General features: G+C 42.5%; 1 protein-coding gene across 2 annotated transcripts; it reads left to right on the forward strand.

Annotated features, from left to right (window-relative positions):
- Window positions 1-1,753: 1,753 nt before the first annotated feature.
- Window positions 1,754-12,691, forward strand: LOC5571000 (m7GpppX diphosphatase). 2 transcript variants are annotated; one of them, XM_001653378.2, is made up of 4 exons: window positions 1,754-2,465; window positions 8,656-8,801; window positions 10,219-11,618; window positions 12,055-12,691. In XM_001653378.2, exons 1-3 carry the CDS (start codon window positions 1,940-1,942, stop codon window positions 10,756-10,758), a joined length of 1,212 nt encoding a protein of 403 aa, XP_001653428.2. In that variant the 5' UTR covers window positions 1,754-1,939; the 3' UTR covers window positions 10,759-11,618; window positions 12,055-12,691. The 2 variants fall into 2 exon arrangements, with proteins under 2 accessions (XP_001653428.2, XP_021704625.1); XM_021848933.1 differs by lacking the exon at window positions 1,754-2,465 and having other exon boundaries at window positions 8,782-8,801.
- Window positions 12,692-19,765: the final 7,074 nt, after the last annotated feature.

Raw genomic sequence — 19,765 nt, forward strand, 5'->3', positions numbered from 1 at the left:
CTCCAGATGTAATTATTCATTATTAAAACATAAAAAAAAAAACAAATGGATGCAATTGAACTTTGAGTGAAAATGTCTTAGAGTAATGTTTCGCCCTTTGTTTTGCATATCATACAGACAGCAGCAAAAGGGCTAATCTGGGAAACCAGTTCATTTTTGGGCACTTGGCATTTTTTGTGTGTATTTGCACCAAACATATTCAACAATAGGGTCCTAAAGCCCTGTCCCGATTTTAGCGGCAAACGCTAAAGTTTAGGCCAAAAACACATGTTTACTCAATTTTCCAATGTTTTCCGTTGGTTTAAGTCCGAAAAACATTTTTTTAAGTTTTTTTTTAGATTTTGTCACACCCCTTGGCTTAAACTCAAATTTTGGGTGAATTTTGTTTTCCGTGTTCCTTCCGAAATGTCAGATAGGAACAACCCCAGTGTTAAAACTAAAACCCCTGTGGTGTTTTTGTCGATTAAGCGAACGTCAAACATGATCTCAAGTGTCAAGGTTCATTTATGGACCCAATTTTAAAATTAATGTTTAAACATGATATAGCCGTTATTAGAGCGGGAAAAATTGCTAAAGTAGTTGAAATAACATGCTATTTCGTGTTGTTGAATAAAAACAAGATTTTATCAAACATTTTAGGACCCAATTGATCCAAAAACTGTATTAATGATAGTGAAGACCACTGATTTGGTGAAATTGTGAAGTAACTCATATAGAATGTGTTAGATAGAAATAAAGGTCAAAATATATGCTCATAAGAAATCTATATAAATAAAAATGGAGTGATGTTTGTATGTCACGAAATGGCTTCCGAACGGGTCAACCGATTTGAATGATTATTTTTCCATTTTGTTCGTCAAGTGTTCCGACGTGTTTGTGTGTATAAAAATCCCACACTCAGGCAAATGGACTATCGATAAACATAGGAACCCCTTATGAAAATTCGCCACAAGAAATCAGATTGAAATTCATAAATTTGCCTTATGAAACCAGAATTTGAAAATGGAAAAAATTATCGCTGCAACCTGGAATCGAACCAAGAACCTTGCGATCGATAGGCCCGATCGTACACCACATGCCTATCGACGCCTTGATGTACAGTGATGCTAAAACGATACATAAAGCGTTCGTATTGCAATAATCGTTCTACCTTTCATAAGGCAAAATGTATGAAATTCGATAGTCCAGTTCGCTGCGTGCAGGATATTCACCGGGAAAGTCGGAAAAACAAGCGTGAACGGAACTGTCATTTGGTATGGGACGATCCATAGCGTTTTTTAACAGCCAAGACGAAGTTTGTCGGGACTACTAGTAGATAATAGATTTTAGGTTGAGAATTTTCAATAGTGGTTTCTGCGCTGGTGAACATACACGTTACATGTCACCAACACTACTTACAGAGTGCTGGTTGAAAATATAAACAAAGATCAGCTGTTCCCAGCAAAATCAAACGGCAGTTTTTTGAACCAGTAAATTTGCGCACGTGTTCGTGACACCGCTCGGCGAGAGCTCAATGGTCGATTTCTCGGTTTCACCAGAATGTCAATTGCGCCCATTTGAAGAAAGTGGCCAGAATTTGAATCATTAGTTGACACCTGGACAAAAGAGACTTTATTTTGGGTTGTTTCGGGTCTCCGTAATTTGATGGATTTTCCGTGTGGACGTATTTTTAACCCTCGTGCACGATGCATGGTGATTTTCATTTTACCGAATTTTCTGTATACCTTTTTGATATAGAAGCCTTGTCTTGACTGACAGTGAAACAGTGTAGCGTTTTCATTTGCGGGTGAAGGCAAAACGCGCTTTTTCTTGTTTGGATTTGTTCTAATTTTCGGTACATTTTACGCCCAATCAACACGAAAAAAGTAGTTAAGTGCATCGATTTAGTGTAGCGGAAGTGCATAAAAGTGTTTTTCCTCGTAAAATAGTGTTGCTTATCATGCTAGAGGCTGCCAAACAGCAGGACTTTGATAGCGTCAAGACGAACAACAATAGCAACAGCAGCAGCAATCATGATGAGTCGCATCATCGTCATCATCAAGGTCAGTCAGCGTCATCATCAGCAGAAACAGTTTCTCCGTCAGCAAATCCATCGTCGCCCGTAAAAGTGGAAGTGCTGGAGGAAGGAAGCACCAAAAGCAGCAGTTACGATTTGGCACACTTCGAGCCAGTGCGTATTCTGAACAACAACAGCACCCACAAGTCGGTTTCGTTGTTGGGACACTTCGCGAATCTATCGCGGGACGATCTAGCCATCGTTGTGTTGGAAAAGACGGCCTTCACCGAGGCTCAGCTGCGAAATACGACGTCGAGTGAAAGTGAATCGAAAAATTCACCAACCACGACTGCAGAAGAAGCTGCTGGTGAGCGAAGAAGTATCTTCTCGGCTAAATCTCACCTGCGCACGGAATTCATCAACGATATCTACGGGAATTTCCTGTGTGTAACCGACCCGGAAGTGAACCGTAAGTTTTACACGTGAGCAAGTGGGGGTGATTTTTGGTGTGGGATATCGTCGACCCTTTGTCTGTGCCTCGGGGACATATTGAACCCAAATTAAAATCGCGAAATCTAAACAAATTTTCTATGTTTCAACTGTTTGAAGACATTTAATCTAATAATTTATTTATTTATTTATGTAGTGACACCTTTCCCTGACCTGATCAAAAGTTTTTAACTAACAGGCTTACGTTAAATGAATGAATAAATTATAAATTTCACGCACACCTGGGTGTCAGGTCAAGGGAAAAACTGTGTTACACACCTGTGCGGGGTCATGGTACCAAACATTGTCACATGTATGCTAATTGCATGATTAGCGGAGGTTCTTTTTACGCTAGGGACGTCTGTCCTGTGAAGGAGGGTACCTGTGGTAGTTATATATATATAGCTGAGTAGGCCATGCTATCCAGGAAATTATCATTGAATCTGTCAAGTGCACAAGTACCACAGTACCAAAAAATTGTTATGCGCAAATTGCGGGGCAACCATAAGTCTAACATTTGGGAATGCCCTTCGCGTAAACGAATCGTTGAGCCTCGTACGAGGCCGATGAACGGCAACGTTTATTTGTAGTTGGAATTCCCCATGCAGAATCTCCAACAATTCTAATTTTCCAGTTAACGAATCGCTTGCTTAATAAGCATACCCATCAGGTAAATTTAAATCATGCTCATTCACAAACTAATTTTCTTCCGTCGGGTAATCGTTCGAATCTTTAGAATTTGAAGTGAAATACCAGAGTTAATTCATATCCTAATTTTGTCGCAGGTAATTTCAGTTCCTCCCCTTCCTACGAGTAACCTTAGTTTTTTCGAAACAAATGTGAATACCCCTGTTATGCCGCCACAGGTAACATTTATCCCGTCCCTTCATCAACGGAGAATCATCAGAAAATGTATCTACAGTGCTGTTCTGAATAATAGCAGCGCATGTCGATTTTCATACAAAATGCTCAACTTTGACATGCTGTAGTTTTGTTCCCTTTCAAGCAATCGAGCTGAAATTTTCTCCACAGAACTACAAATATGATCAATTTTGTAACCACAAAATTTCAGTTTTTTCTGAGTCCCTGCCGAAAAGTGAGACACTAGGTGAAATTTTTCAAAAAAATAGCAGTTTTTCATTTTAAAATTTTTCTTCTACAAATATTTTGAACATTTTCGGTTTAGGTGTAGGTTTGATAAGTAGGAGGAGATTGTTCCAATGGTAAGTGATATACAATTTAAAACTATAATGTCAAGCCGAAATTCAAATTTTTAAAACTGCTATTTTTTCGAACAATTTCACCTAGTATCTCACTTTCCGGCAGGGGCTTAGAAAATTTTGAAATTTTGTGTTTACAAAATTGGGCATATTTGTAGTTCTGTGGAGAAAAAATCAACTCGATTGCTTCAAAGGGAACGAAACTACAGCATGTCAAAGTTGAGCATTTTGTATGAAAATCGACATGCGCTGCTATTATTCAGAACAGCACTGTATGTAACATGATTGATGCAATGTTCAAAACCACCACTTACTGAAGCAGTCCAAGTTGGTGTAGAATTTACTAGTCAAATTGTTATTGGATTACGTTGCTCTAGTTGATCCAAATATGTATTTTTTAATATTTTAATTTTGAACGTTCGTTCTTTGAATGGTAGAGAAGACGAGCTGTGCAATTTTTCAACAGCTAATAACAATTCTACAATTGAATCAATCTCATTAAAGTCCTAGGATCTCGAATACCTTGTGTCCATAGGAAAACTATCAACCAAATAATCAATAACTGAGTTTTACCCAAAATGTTCTACCGCGTTGGACTGTTCAGCAGAGGAGGGGTTCTTGTCAACAAAAGGCTAAGTCCTCTATACAACAAAGCCTTTCGGCACGCATCAGGCGCTTCTTGCACTAGTTCCACCTCTGCTATAATGGCCGAGACAGGGTAATTATCTTTTGAGTATCATCTGACAACATGCCTAGTGGCCAAAGTTACCAGGTGGCTAAGTCTTGGCGGACGATACAATGTCCTTTTAGTCAAAACAACAACCGAAAATTTCCAATCTCTTACTAATCAAGTTTTCCCCACCATAGCTACTCTTCCTCGATCCAAAAATAGACCCTGGAATCAACTACTCCTCAAAATAAATGTTCCTCTCATCAGCCAAGTTAAAGCTGGTGATCCTTCATCAATAATTGAACCCCATTTCCACAAACTTGTTGCAGACGAATATAGCGATTTCCAACATTTATACAGTGACGGCTCAGTATCAAATGGTAAGGTCGGGTATGGCATCACAGGTAGCCCAAATGTTTCTAATATTAGTTCTGCGCTCCCTTCAATTTACTCCATCTTTAGTGCCGAAGCTTATGCTTTAATGAAAGCTGTCAATCTCATTTCCCCTCAGACTCATCAAAGTACAGTTATTTTTAGCGACTCTGCCAGATGTCTTCAGGAAATGAATTCTTACTCCTTGAAACATCCTTGGCTTCAGGAAGCCAATGGGATTACCTTCTTTTGGGTGCCAGGCCACTCTGGCATTCATGGTAACGAGGTGGCGGACCGATTGGCTGTAGAAGGTCGTGGTGTGAACCCAGAGGATGTTTACGTTCCATCGACGCGTTGAGATGGACAAAGGATAAAATTCTTGAATCATGGGGCACAAAATGGCACCACAGTAGAGACGTCTCACTTAGAATTATCAAACCATCAAGTTTCCCTTGGCCCGATAATAGTAAACCCAAACATCGGAAAATTTCCACCCATCTTCGAATTGGCCGTACCCCATTACTCATGAATACCGCCTCGATAAAATTATTCCTCCAATCTGCACTTCTTGTAATTGTCAATTAAATTATGCCCAATTGTATCATCTTATAAGCGAAAACCATCTAAAAGTAATGTTTCGATACATAAAATTAACTTTAGAATATGAATGGTGCATCATGCCCTTTCTGTTGCATTTTACCTCAATGTTGTTGTTTATTCAGCCCCGAAAAGAATTGCGTTCTGCCTGCATAATCCACTAGGATTCATACAAAATTTGGGTTTGAATAAAAGATGAATTTAATAAAAATCTACTCCAAACAAATTTGAAATTTCACTTTTGTCAACCTTGCACCCCTCCCCTTCAAATTTGTCAAAAAGTCAGAAGGGAAAATATATAAAATGTCTTATTTCAGTGTTCGTATTTATTATTTAACGTGTTTTTTTGCTAGTTTCAAAAATTATCAACGTTACATAATAAATGGATGCTGCCATATGCATTATGAATTGATAATAACATTGAATCTTGATAATTATTCTGTTCAAATCGCACGAACGGCGATAAATATTGTCCAACCTTTCTCCAATATTTCCCCTCCGGGGCTTGATCAATCTACCTGAATCAACTGATTGCCTCTATACTTCCCCTCCAGAAAAATGGTCAATCCATTGACCTCAAACCTTCAGCTTCAAACTCTTCGCGAAAGAAAACGTCAAATGCAGGGTTCAAAATCTCGAATAACTTGTCATTTGGGCGCAACCATTTTTTGATACTCGATGATCGAGTACATGCAGTTTTGTTCAAAATCGCAGACTCCAAATAAATATTAAGGGGTTCATCATTATAAGTGAAAAGAAAAACTAAAAATATGCTTCTGTAAAAATAGAACGTTAATTTTGAATAACTTCGATATTCGCTATGGATCACATATTGGAAAACTTCAAAGTTATCTATATAAGTACTAAAATAGCAGTACTTAAAATATTTTAGTTTTATGCGTATTTCTTTGAAAGTCTATCGTATTTTATATTAACAAATTCCCAAAATATACCAAGAACACTGAAACAAACGCATTCAAATTTACAATGCACTCTCACCAAAACGAGATTCGCCACTTAATGTTACAATTACATACTATTAAACCAATCAACCTAATTTACAAATAATAGTAATAAATTAAAACCATTTTTAGACAACCATAGTATCCTCTTTAACTGAATCAGCATTCCATTTTTCAATAAAAAAAAATCCATGTTTACAGCGATCAGATGTTTGATATACCGTATAGAAGATTTGTTCTTAGAGCAGGGCATAAATAGCCTCAGCAGCTATTCCGCAATACCATGATAAGGATCGCGATTTGTTTTCCACTAGCCAAGGATCTTTCCGAACTTGGAGTCTTCTCGAATTCACAGTGCTTAAAATTTCTCGTATTTGCTACACAATAAATAAATGCAAAAACGGGTCATTGACAAAGAAAGCTTTCAGTTGTAGCCCTAAGCTTAGAAGCAGTCTCTTTCCCAGCTGGAACGTAACGCCAGAAAAGAAGAATGAAATAGTTAAGTAAAACAGTAGAGAATATCTTGATTTTCATAAATCTTTCTTTCGCTGACACATTGTATTAAGGTGAAGATGCTTCAAAGCCAAACCTCGAATTTTCAAGAGCAAAAAACCAGAGACCAGACAACTGTTCGAGCCGAAAATTTAACTCACTGGTCACCACCAGCGAGTGACCATTGAGTTAAATTTTCAGCTCAAATGGTTGCCTGGTTCTCTAGATCTGAGCTCTTGAAAATTAGAGGTTTGGCTTTGAAGCATCTTCACCTTAATGGATTTCCGCATGGGTGTAAGTGACATGTTGGTAATCTTCAGTAAACTGTAAAAATACAGTTTTCGAGTTGATCAATATTATTAGTGCTTGTGGCTTACAATTGTATTGCTTCTAGTCCCTAAAATTGATAGAACTCTATTCGACAAATACATGTCGTATTCGAAATGCTTCGGTTTAAATGTTGCGCATACTAAATGCATACTAAATCGACAGCTATGTCAAGAGCCGATTATGCGTTGTTTTGCTGAGCAAAAACTTTCGATATTAAACTACATATAATGAACGATACTAAACTCAATGAAATATTCTAAAATTTTACAACCTTGACTTTGAGGGGCCCAGATAGCCGTAGCGGTAAACGCGCAGCTATTCAGCAAGACCAAGCTGAGGGCCGTGGGTTCGAATCCCACCGGTCGAGGATCTTTTCGGGTTGGAAATTTTCTCGACTTCCTAGGGCATAGAGTATCTTCGTACCTGCCACACGATATACACATGCAAAAATGGTCAATTGGCATAGAAAGCTCTCAGTTAATAACTGTGGAAGTGCTCATAAGAACACTAAGCTGAGAAGCAGGCTTTGTCCCAGTTGGGACGTAACGCCAGAAAGAAGAAGACAACCTTGAAAAAAAAGGTTAGCCATCCGGACGAGATGGGTAAGATATGTAGGAGGCATAGTATTTCTTCGGGAGAATGTTTTGTTTTCAGCCCATTTCTTTTTTCTTTTGAGAGGCACAGTCTGTACGTATGTATACCAGGAGAAGTGGATGAACCGGTCATTCATTCACTTGTCATTTTTCATACAAAACCTACGTTTTCTCTGCTATAAATTCACTATTAAGTAATATAGGCTCTCTTGGTATCAGAATCCATACATTTAGTTTTTTACTAAAAGTAACATTTGTCCCGATTTTGTCAGCCCCATGCTGCATTTATGGTTGACAAAATCAGGAAAGAGCTAAAATCGGGAATTTTTTTCGAATGGTTTCAAGTTTAATTTTAATTTAAAAACTTATTTTTATGATTTTGTTCATAAAAAACATTTTTTTACATCCATTGTCTATGTACCGTAATCCAAGGTAACATTTTTCAGTTTCTTGGATAATTATTATAAATTTCACATTTCAAAATTTCGATCATTAGATGATTGTATAGACATGGCCAATGTTATAATTGGCTATATGCACCTAATATTGCCAGTATAGACGTGTTTAGTCGGATTAAAATAAATATAAATTTTAGGCTGACAAAATTGGACAAAAAGTATGCTAAAATCAGGGGTAGACAAAATCGGGTCAAAAAGGGTGCTATAATCGGGGGTAGACAAAATCGGGTCATTACTGTATATTATTTGAGATTTTCCTTGGGATATAATTCTCAAAGAATCCTAACTGATTTAAATTTTCTTCCCATAGCAGCACAAAAATCTATTTGAATTTCGTGGATTATCACAATTTGAATTTGGGTTCAAAATGATCTCTAGGCACAGATAACGTAACATTTTTTTTGCCACAGACAAAAGGTTAATCAGATCTATTTTTCGGTCGTCGTTCTTTGTTCCGTTTGTTCACGCCGCGCTAGAACTGAAGGTGACGATCGTCTACCCAGCGACGGAGAAGCATATTTCGAAATATTCTGCACACGCCCGATATCTGGTCGAGGAGACGGCGGACGACTATCAGAGCGTGACGTTGCCCCACTTGGAGCAGGAACAGCTGAGTTTGGAGGTGAGTACAGTTCACAGGTATTGCGGTTTGATCATCTTCTAGGCCAATGACCTGCTTTACTTCGAGGGCTACAGTTGAGTGGCTGTTATCAGACAAAGATGTCACAATGACCGTGTGTAAAACTGTGAGACAAGTGTGACACTAACCTTGAAAGTCTAGATAGGTATGTGAATGAATCATACGCACGAAATGTGGGTTTACGCTCCGTTCGAGCGTAAATTTTTGCACACACGCGTTACGTATGATGATGTGATGTGGTGAGTAAGGAATGCGAAATAGACAACATACCAAACGTGAGTGCATTCGTAGCTGATTTGTATGGGTGATGGTTTCGATGTTCTCATTATTTGGATGCTCTCATTAATCCAATTAGGACGTCACACATATTTTGGGAATTTCTAACAAACCACCTCTATCCGCTTTCGTCAAGCCTTTCTTTATAGTTCACCAAACTGTAGATTGCGCCCCCCTGGAAAGTCGTGACCCAATAACAGAGCGATCGCGAAAACAAAATCTTATTTGTGGTCAACGTTTTTACTAAGTGTTTGTGGCAGAGTTTTTGTGAAATTACACAAACAATTTATTGGGATTGAACAGAGAAGTTTGCAGATACTACCGTTTTGAATTTTAAAGATTCTGTAAACATTCTGCAACAACTTCAATAATTTTAATTTTGAAAATTCATGTGAACGTCCCAACTGGGACGGAGCCTACTTCTCAGCTATTAACTGGAAGCTTTCTTAGTCAATTATTGACCATTTTGCATTCTTGTATCGTGTTGCAGGTACGAAGATACTCTATGCCCTGGGAAGTGGAGAAAATTTCCATTACGAAAAGATCCTCGACCAGTGAGATTCGAACTAGAGATGGTCGGGTCTCGGGTTTTCAAACCCGAAACCCGACCCGAACCTGAACCCGACGGGTTCGGGTCGGGTTCGGGTTCGGGTTCGGGTCGGGTTTGCAAGCTACAAAATCATCGGGTACGGGTCGGGTTCGAGCTTTGGTGAGAATTGTGAACAGAGTAACAACCTAAAAGCATCCCTATGCATCAGAAACGATGATTTCATCATCTTTTTGAATTCGGGTTTTTCTTACAATTTTTTTTCGGGTTTCGGGTCGGGTTCGGGTTTACACAGCGAAAAATGTTCGGGTTCGGGTCGGGTCCGGGCTTGGCTTTCAATTATTGTCTCGGGTTCGGGTCGGGTCCGGGTTTGAAGAAATAAAATAAGTCGGGTACGGGTCGGATTCGGGTTTGAAAAATGTGAAACCCGACCATCTCTAATTCGAACCCACGATCTTCAACTTGATCTTGCTGAATAGCTGCACGTTTACCGCTACGGCTATTCGGGCGCAATAATCACCCACATTAATAATTATGACGGGAAAAGTAAATTTATGATATATTTTTATATTCCAGTGGTTGTACAACATCCTCGAGCATCGCAAGGAAAAGGACCGTATCGTTTACGAGGACCCTTCGGATAAGGTTGGCTTCATCCTGTTGCCGGACTTGAAATGGGACGGTAAAACCCTCGAACAGCTGTACCTCCTCGCCTTGGTTCGCCCAAAGGGCATCAAATCGCTGCGCGATCTTACAGCGGCCCATTTGCCACTGCTGCGAAACATCAAAGAAGGTGGCACCAAAGCCATCAAGGAGCGATACGGAATCGACTCCGACCACTTGAGGGTCTATCTGCACTATCAACCCTCGTTCTACCATCTGCACGTGCATTTCACGTACCTGAAACACGATCCTCCGGGAATTCATTGCGAGAAGAGCCACCTACTAACGACGATCATTGAAAACCTGGAACTCGTGCCGGACTATTACCAGAGAGTTACCCTTTCGTGTGTGCTCGGCGAAAACGATAAATTGTACGCTAAATTGAAGGCAGCTAAGGAAGTCAAGCAAGACGCAGAAGATCAACCCAAAGCCAAACGTACTAAAATCGAATAATCGTTTTCAAAAATCGATCGTATTTATTAGCAGCATTTCGTAGACATAACAAAAAGCCAATCACAATCAATCAGTAAATATAAAATATTGACGCAGTTAGGAAAATGCCTGTGGGGAACATTGACCGGGTGCTAATAGAGCTCCGGCCACGGTTGCAAAGTGCCAACTTCTTCATCTGCTTTAGTCGGCGCTTCGCCGAGATTAAGACGACCAAAATCGATCTGGGCTCGGATCGAATTACCATCAGCACCGAGAACAACGACGAACGGTATGAAATACGACTCGGAGATTATTTTAAGCTACACACACAAACGTTAAGCTCGCTGCTTATCAAGAATAACTATATTTGCTTTCGGATTAACACCAACGAAAACAAGTTCCACTCCGAAGTGCTGGAAATCAATGAGTATAATGCCTGTACGGATCTCAAGTTAGAATGCGGGCTGCAGGCAGGAAAGGGTTACCGGCTAATGTGCAGCAACTGTGGAAACCCTCTGAAAGACGAAACCGTTAGCTTTAGGCGCATACTTGAGTTACCTTCGGATCACATGGACAGTAACGAATGGTACTGTCATCAGCATTCGCATGGCGAGGGAAAGGCAGACGATACTCACGCCCACGCAGAGTGTTCCTCCTCATCCACCAAAGCGCCCCACCCGAACAAATTCTCCCCAACCGAAGTGGATCTGTTCTACGGACCATTCTATGCACTGGTAGATAGAAAACATCTGGAAAGGGTTCATCTCCGGGCGGAACGGTTCCTGTACTGTAAGCGGTGCTTGCAGTTTTTGGGCACCATGAAGCGGAACGGTAGCGCCAAGCTGTGGTACGAAAACGTGCGATTTAAGCCAGTGGGTGAGGTTAGTATCATGAAACAATTATGATGTTATTTGACCAGAGGCGACTCGTAACCTCACTTTTAACCTGTTCTACGCATCTAAAAATGCCTTTTTTGACAAATTGAAATCATAAACCAAATAGTAAATGATTGAAATCTTCCTTTCTAGCAAATCTTCACATGATAGACGCAAATTGGTTGTATAAAATTAAGAATTTCTATTCGTGGAACAGGTAGATTTGAGGTTAGGGAATCCCCACTGGATTTGACAATTCCCCAGAAAATTATTCCTTAGAATGCGCCATTATCATATAACATACTTATATAGTATTCAGTGCATTCTGGGGACTGGTGTATTAAGGAGAATGGTGGAGTGGAATTCTGGGAAACGGTTTCCTGGGGAATATTTAGAATCGATTTGACTCTCAACTCATTTTTCTCTTCCATACCAAAACCAGGACCAATCCGATGAGCTCAATCCGACCGGACAGAGCCTCTTTTGCGTGGACCAATCGTTACCGAACTTCCAGTATCTAGTCCGCAAAACCGTGAATGATTTCAACTTCATCTCGCATTTGGGGCTTCCTCCGATCTTCAAGCTGATCTTTGAAATGCGCCGACCCGGACTGGATGGGGATGTGTTCTACCTGTTGATGCAAATCATGGACGCCAACTTGAATGTGTTCAAAATCCGCAAGGACCTGGATGCGGATTCGTCTGCATCGGATGATCAAACCGAAGAACGTCAAGCCAAGGAAGGTGTAGATGAGGAGGATGACGAAGACGACGAGGTATTTGTTCCGACGCAGAAGACTCATCGCAACATCCACCTAAACCGGCACAGGGTCATGAAGGTGATGTACAGGTATGAAAAGTTTGAACAGCAGCCAATCATCAATTTCTGGCTGCAGGACTATAACGTAGTTAGTGTGGAAATATCGGAGCAAATGTTTAAAACGGCGATTCGATATCTGGATAGCAATTCGGACTACGTGCCCGAGTGCTATAGGAACAATTTGGGATTCAATTTGAGTTATTTGGATATTACATAGGTTAAATTTCTCGGTTCAATAGAAAATTCTGGTTGTAAATGTGGTTAGTGTGCTATGCGGTTCATTTCTGGAGCTTAAAAGAACGTCCATGAGATTTTACGATATGAAAACAGTAATTATTTGTAAATTTTAATATTGGATATTGGAGGAACTCAAGGAACAAGGAGTCAAAGATGTGCGCAGAATAACACGTCGTGTGGATAACCAACGGGAAAACACGCCTTCGGGATCGACCGGATTATAGCGATTCTGGATATATTCGCTGTCGGACTTTGATGCATTCGACTGACACCGGGGGATTTTTCGGCTTTCAGTCTAGTGATAGCGATTAAAAGGTAATGCTTTTTCTACGCCCGACGTTTCAATGGGCTATGCCATCTCTTTCAAGGGTTCTAAAAAGGTTGTACAAGGCTTAATTTAAAAATTACAAATGCACAAATGGAAACATTAACAACTTACAGAAAAATACGTTCTTTGTCTGGTGGCTCCCGTATCGGTACACCTGGAGATCACCCCAACAGACTGAATCGCAAATCGACCACGTTTTGATTGATGGAAGACACTTCTCGGACATTATCGACGTCAGAACCTATCGCGGCGCAAACATCGATTCGGACCACTACTTAGTGACGGTTAAAGTCCGCCAACGACTCTCCGTTGTGAACAACATTCGGTACCGACGCCCGCCACGGTACAACCTGGAACGACTCAAGCTACCCAAAGTCGCAACTGATTACGCGCAAAGCATTGAAGCTGCGTTGCCGGAAGAGGGATTGCTCACCGAAGCCCCTCTTGAGGACTGCTGGAGTAGTCTCAAAGCAGCCATTAACAACGCAGCGGAAGGTACCGTTGGGTTCGTGGAAGGAAATCGACGGAACGGTTGGTTCGACGAGGAGTGTCGGACGATTTTGGACAAGAAGAATGCAGCGCGGGCGATGATGCTGCAGCAAGGCACCCGTCAAAACGTGGAACGATACAAACAGAAGCGAAGACAGCAAACCCATCTATTCCAGGATAAAAAGCGCCGCCTGGAAGAGTTGGAGTGCGAAGAGATGGAGCAGCTGTATCGTTCTCAAGACACGCGGAAGTTCTACAAGAAACTCAATGCATCCCGCAAAGGCTTTGTGCCGCGAGCCGAAATGTGCCGGGATAAGGATGGAGGTATCTTGACGGACGAACGTGAGGTGATTGAAAGGTGGAAGCAGCACTACGATGAACACCTAAACGGCGCAGAGGAGGAAGATCAAGATAGCATAAGGAATGGCTTCATCAGTACGGCGGATGAAGGAGACGTGCCAACTCGCACAATAGGTGAAGTTAAGGATGCTATCAAACAGCTCAAGAGCAACAAAGCAGCTGGAAAGGATGGTATTGGAGCGGAACTTATTAAAATAGGCCCGGAAAGGTTGGCTACTTGTCTGCACCGATTGATAGCCAGGATCTGGGATACAGAACAGCTACCGGAGGAGTGGAAGGAGGGAATAATATACCCAATGTACAAAAAGGGTGACAAGTTAGAATGTGAGAACTATCGAGCGATCACCATTCTTAACGCAGCCTATAAAGTGCTTTCTCAGATCATCTTTCGCCGTCTATCACCACTGGCAAGCAGATTTGTGGGAAGTTATCAAGCCGGTTTTGTGGACGGGCGATCGACGACAGACTAAATCTTTATGTTGCGGGAGATCCTCCAAAAGTGTCGCGAATATCAAGTCCCTACGCACCACCTATTCATCGATTTCAAAGCGGCCTATAATACCATCGACCGCGAAGAGCTATGGAAGATTATGGACGAGAATGGTTTTCCCGCGAAACTGACTAGACTGATCAAAGCAACGATGGATAGTGTACAGTGCTGTGTGAAGATATCGGGTGCATTATCGGACCCGTTTGAAACACGCAAAGGACTTCGACAAGGCGATGGTCTTTCCTGCCTCCTGTTCAATATTACGCTAGAAGGTGTAATGAAACGGGCGGGCTTTAACATGCGGGGCACGATCTTCAATAAATCCAGCCAGTTCATCTTCTTTGCTGACGACGTGGACATTGTCGGAAGAACGTTCCAGGTGGTTTCTGAACAGTATACCAGGCTGAAACGTGAAGCAGATCGGGTTGGATTGAAGGTAAATACGTCGAAGAGGAACCGAGCGCGATAGAGCTTGCATTGGCAGACGCGTGATGATCGACGGGGATAAGTTCGAGGTGGTGGACGAATTTGTCTACCTCGGATCATTGACAACGTCGGATAACAACTGCAGCAGAGAAATTCGAAGACGTATCATAGCCGGAAGTCGTGCTTACTATGGACTCCACAAGACCTTGCGGTCTGGTAAACTTCACTTCCGTACTAAGTGTACCATGTACAAGACTCTGATAAGACCGGTAGTCCTCTACGGGCATGAGACGTGGACAATGCTCGAAGAGGACCTGCAAGCGCTAGGAGTTTTTGAACGACGTGTGCTTAGGACGATCTTCGGCAGAGTATGTGAGAACGGCGTATGAAGGAGAAGGATGAACCACGAGCTTGCGCAACTCTACGGTGAACCCAGTATCCAGAAGGTCGCCAAAGCTGGAAGGGTACGATGGGTGGGACACGTTGTGAGAATGCCGGACAACAATCCCGCAAAAATGGTGTTCACCTCAAATCCGGCCGGTACAAGACGAAGGGGAGCGCAACGAGCTAGGTGGTTTGACCAAGTGGAGCAGGATCTTGGAAGTGTGGGGCGATCGAGAAACTGGAGGTTAGCAGCCATAGACCGAGTTGATTGGCGTAACATTGTGGCGCAGGTCATGTCTTGAAGGACGTAGAGCCAGCAAAAGTAAGTAAGTAAAGTAAGTTGTCTGGTGGTCTATACATAACATAGATAATCGACAAGCAAACAGTTTTCATCAATTTCCTAAAAGTCAAATTACACACATTTAGATTTACAGTCACAAAAATGATAGATAAATACTAATTATACAATTGGACACAGAAAAACTAAAAATTACAGGCACTGGACAACTACTCGATCTTACTCGTCACTTTACTATGATGTTCATACAGTCATTTTGTAGGTACTTCTTCTATGAAAGTTATGTTGAGGGTTATATATTGTTTGCAAGTCCAGTGGGGCACATTTAGCTATTGGGTATTATTGTCGTTATCATTTGTATTGGTCTGGTAATTGTATATCTGTCTGTCTATGTGATTTATTTTGGTTTTCGTCTTAAATGTGTGTAAAATCCCTGCATAAGTTGTACTCAAACTGTCACAGACTCTTCGTTTGTTTACCGTCTTGTCCGTGTTGATGATGAAAGTCCAAGAATCGCCCAGATGCCATTGGTTTGGAGTACCATTCTGTTCTGATGGATTGGTCCGATAGTCGAATCAACACCATATCCAGATCGAGTCACCCACTACACATGAAGATGAACATAGTATCCAATTTCATGAAGCGCGTTCAGAAACTGAATACAAATCTTCCCCAATCTGCAATTAACGGCGTAATTGATCAGCATCTACGAGTGAATTACTATCCAAAATCGTTACCACACAGCCTCATCAATGAATCGAGTAATACAAGCAGAAGGGACAACACAAGGAACAACGATGACGTCATCAATGGTCCATGTAAATCGTCTGTCGAGCAGATTGGCGAAACTCTTCAAAACAGACTTTCCCAACACTACATTGGCGACTAGGAATGCATATACGATCAAAAGTCTGTTCACACAGACCGCATACCAGCAGAACAACGCAATAACGTGATCTACAAGATCCCCTGTGGAGACTGCGAGGCAAGCTACGTTGGGCTCACCACAACTGGATTTGCAAACAGTATATAACCCTCAACATAACTTTCATAGAGGTTGGTAAATGGCTGGGCATGGCGTACCATTGGTACCTCGCGTACCTGAAGGAATAAAATAGACCCCTTTGTGCGGTCCTTAGCCTCTTGCTCAGCAACTCCTATCCCTACCTCCTCGTGGTACTGGCCGGGGTAACCTTAGGGAAGATCGGGTAACCAACAGCCTTCCATACCGATACACCTGGAGATCACCACAGCAGACAGAATCGCAAATCGACCACGTTCTGATTGATGGTCGGCACTTCTCCGACATTAACGACGTCAGGACCTATCGTGGCGCTAACATCGACTCTGACCACTATCTGGTGATGGTCAAACTGCGCCCAAAACTCTCCGTCGTTAACAACGTACGGTACCGACGGCCGCCCCGGTATGACCTAGAGCGGCTCAAGCAACCGGATGTCGCAGCGGCATACGCGCAGCAACTCGAGGCTGCATTACCGGAAGAGGGTGAGCTAGACGAAGCCCCTCTTGAGGACTGCTGGAGAATAGTAAAAGCAGCCATCAACGATGCAGCTGAGAGCAACGTCGGGTACGTGGGATGGAGTCGACGGAACGATTGGTTCGACGAGGAGTGCCAGGAGGTTTTGAAGGAGAAGAATGCAGCACGGGCGGTCATGCTGCAGCAAGGGACCCGGCAGAACGTGGAACGCTATAAACGGAAACGGCAACAGCAGATCCGCCTCTTTCGGGAGAAAAATGCCGCCTGGAGGAGACGGAGTGCGAGGAGATGGAACAGCTGTGCCGGTCTCAGGAAACGCGTAGGTTCTATCAGAAGCTCAACGCATCCCGCAGCGGCTTCGTGCCGCGAGCCGAAATGTGCAGGGATAAGGATGGGAGCATTCTGACGGACGAGCGTGAGGTGATCGAAACATGGAAGCAGCACTTCGACGAGCACCTGAATGGTGCTGAGAGCACAGGCAATGAAGGACGGGACAACGGAGGAAATGCCTTCGTCAGTACTGCGGAAGATGGAAACCAACCAGCCCCCACTTTGAGGGAGGTTAAGGATGCCATTCACCAGCTCAAGAACAATAAAGCTGCTGGTAAGGATGGTATCGGAGCTGAACTCATAAAGATGGGTCCGGAAAGGCTGGCCATTTGTCTGCACCGGCTGATAGGCACAATCTGGGAAACAGAACAGCTACCGGAGGAGTGGAAGGAAGGGGTAATCTGCCCCATCTACAAGAAAGGCTACAAATTAGATTGTGAGAACTTTCGAGCGATCACCATTCTAAATGCGGCCTTCAAAGTATTATCCCAGATCATCTTCCGTCGTCAGTCCCCTGTAGTAAACGATTTCGTGGGAAGTTATCAAGCCGGCTTCGTTGACGGCCGATCGACAACGGACCAGATCTTTACTGTACGGCAAATCCTCCAAAAATGTCGTGAATACCAGGTCCCAACGCATCACCTTTTCATCGATTTTAAGGCGACATACGACAGTATCGACCGCGTAGAGCTATGGAAAATCATGGACGAGAACAGCTTTCCCGGGAAGCTCACGAGACTGATAAGAGCGACGATGGAAGGTGTGCAAAATTGTGTGAAGGTTTCAGGCGAACACTCCAGTTCGTTTGGATCCCACCGGGGACTACGACAAGGTGATGGACTTTCGTGCCTGTTGTTCAATATTGCGCTAGAAGGTGTTATGCGGAGAGCCGGGCTTAAAAGCCGGGTGGCAGACCTGTACACCCGCCTGAAACGCGAGGCAGCAAAAGTTGGACTGGTGGTGAATGCGGCCAAGACAAAGTACATGCTAGCTGGTGGGGCCGAGCGCGACAGGGCTCGCCTAGGTAGCAGTATTACGATAGACGGGGATACGTTCGAGGTGGTCGACGAGTTCGTCTACCATGGATCCTTGCTGACGGCTGACAATAACGTTAGCCGTAAAATACGGAGGCGCATCATCAGTGGAAGTCGGGCCTACTGTGGCCTCCAGAAGAAGCTGCGGTCAAAAATGATTCACGTCCGCACCAAATATACCATGTGCAAAACGCTCATAAGGCCGGTAGTCCTCTACGGGCATGAAACGTGGACGATGCTTGAGGAGGACCTGCAAGCACTGCAAGCGTGGAGCGCAGCGAGCTAGGTGGGCGGATCAAGTGCGTATCGATTTGGCGAGCGTGGGGCAGAACCGAGGATGGAGAGATGCGGCCACGAACCGAGTATTGTGGCGTGAAATTGTTGATTCAGTGTTATCTGTGTAGATGTTAACTAAATAAATGAATGATGAATAACTTTCATAGAATAAGTACAAAATGACTGTTGAACATCATAGTAAAGTGACGAGTAAGATCGAGTAGTTGTCCAGTGCCTGTAATTTTTAGTTTTTCTGTGTCCAATTGTATAGTTAGTAGTTATCCATCATTTTTGTGACTGTAAATCTAAATGTGTGTAATTTGACTTTTAGGAAATTGATGAAAACTGTTTGCTTGAAGATTATCTATGTTATGTATAGACCACCAAACAAAGAACGTATTTTTCTGTAAGTTGTTAATGTTTCCATTTGTGCATTTGTAATTTTTAAATTAAGCCTTGTTCAACCTTTTTAGAACCCTTGAAAAAGATGGCATAGCCCATTGAAACGTTGGGCGTAGAAAAAACATTACGTTTTAATCGCTATCACTAGACTGAAAGCCGAAAAATCCCCCGGTGTTGGTGGAACAGTGAAACCAAAGAAAGCAATGAAAGCTCGTACGAAGGCTCTCCGAGCAGTCAAACCCCTCTTTGTCTCCCCGACAAAGAAGCTGCCGTTCAAAATTTACGTGTACTGCGTAACCAATGCCGTCAGGTCATCAGAGACGCAACAAAGCAAGTTGGGAGGAGTTTATAGATGGAATCAATGCTTCACACTCTGACCGAACCTGCAAATTTCGTAGTACCGAGCGACACTTCTAACCTCTCGATCAATGAACCTTTCAGAATGAACGAGTTACAACATGCTCTAATGTGCAGCAGTTGGAAATCAGCAGGGTTCGATGGAATTGGTTACCCGCTAATAAAAATTCTTGATTCTTTTGGCAAACTAAAGCTGCTAAATCTTTTGAATCACGCATGGGTGGATAATGCTTTTCCACCTGAACGGCAGGAATGTCTTGTTATCCCGATCCCAAAACCGAACGCTAAATCTCGAGAACCATCCAGTTTCCGACCCATATCGTTAACGAGCTGTCTTTCCAAGGTCTACGAAAGAATGGTTAATCGACGTTTGGTACATTTTCTTCATTCTAAAGGACATTTAGACCACCGGCCTTCAAGATGGG

This window comes from Aedes aegypti, chromosome 3 (genome assembly GCF_002204515.2).
Source record: "Aedes aegypti strain LVP_AGWG chromosome 3, AaegL5.0 Primary Assembly, whole genome shotgun sequence".
Classification (NCBI taxonomy): Eukaryota; Metazoa; Arthropoda; class Insecta; order Diptera; family Culicidae; genus Aedes; species Aedes aegypti.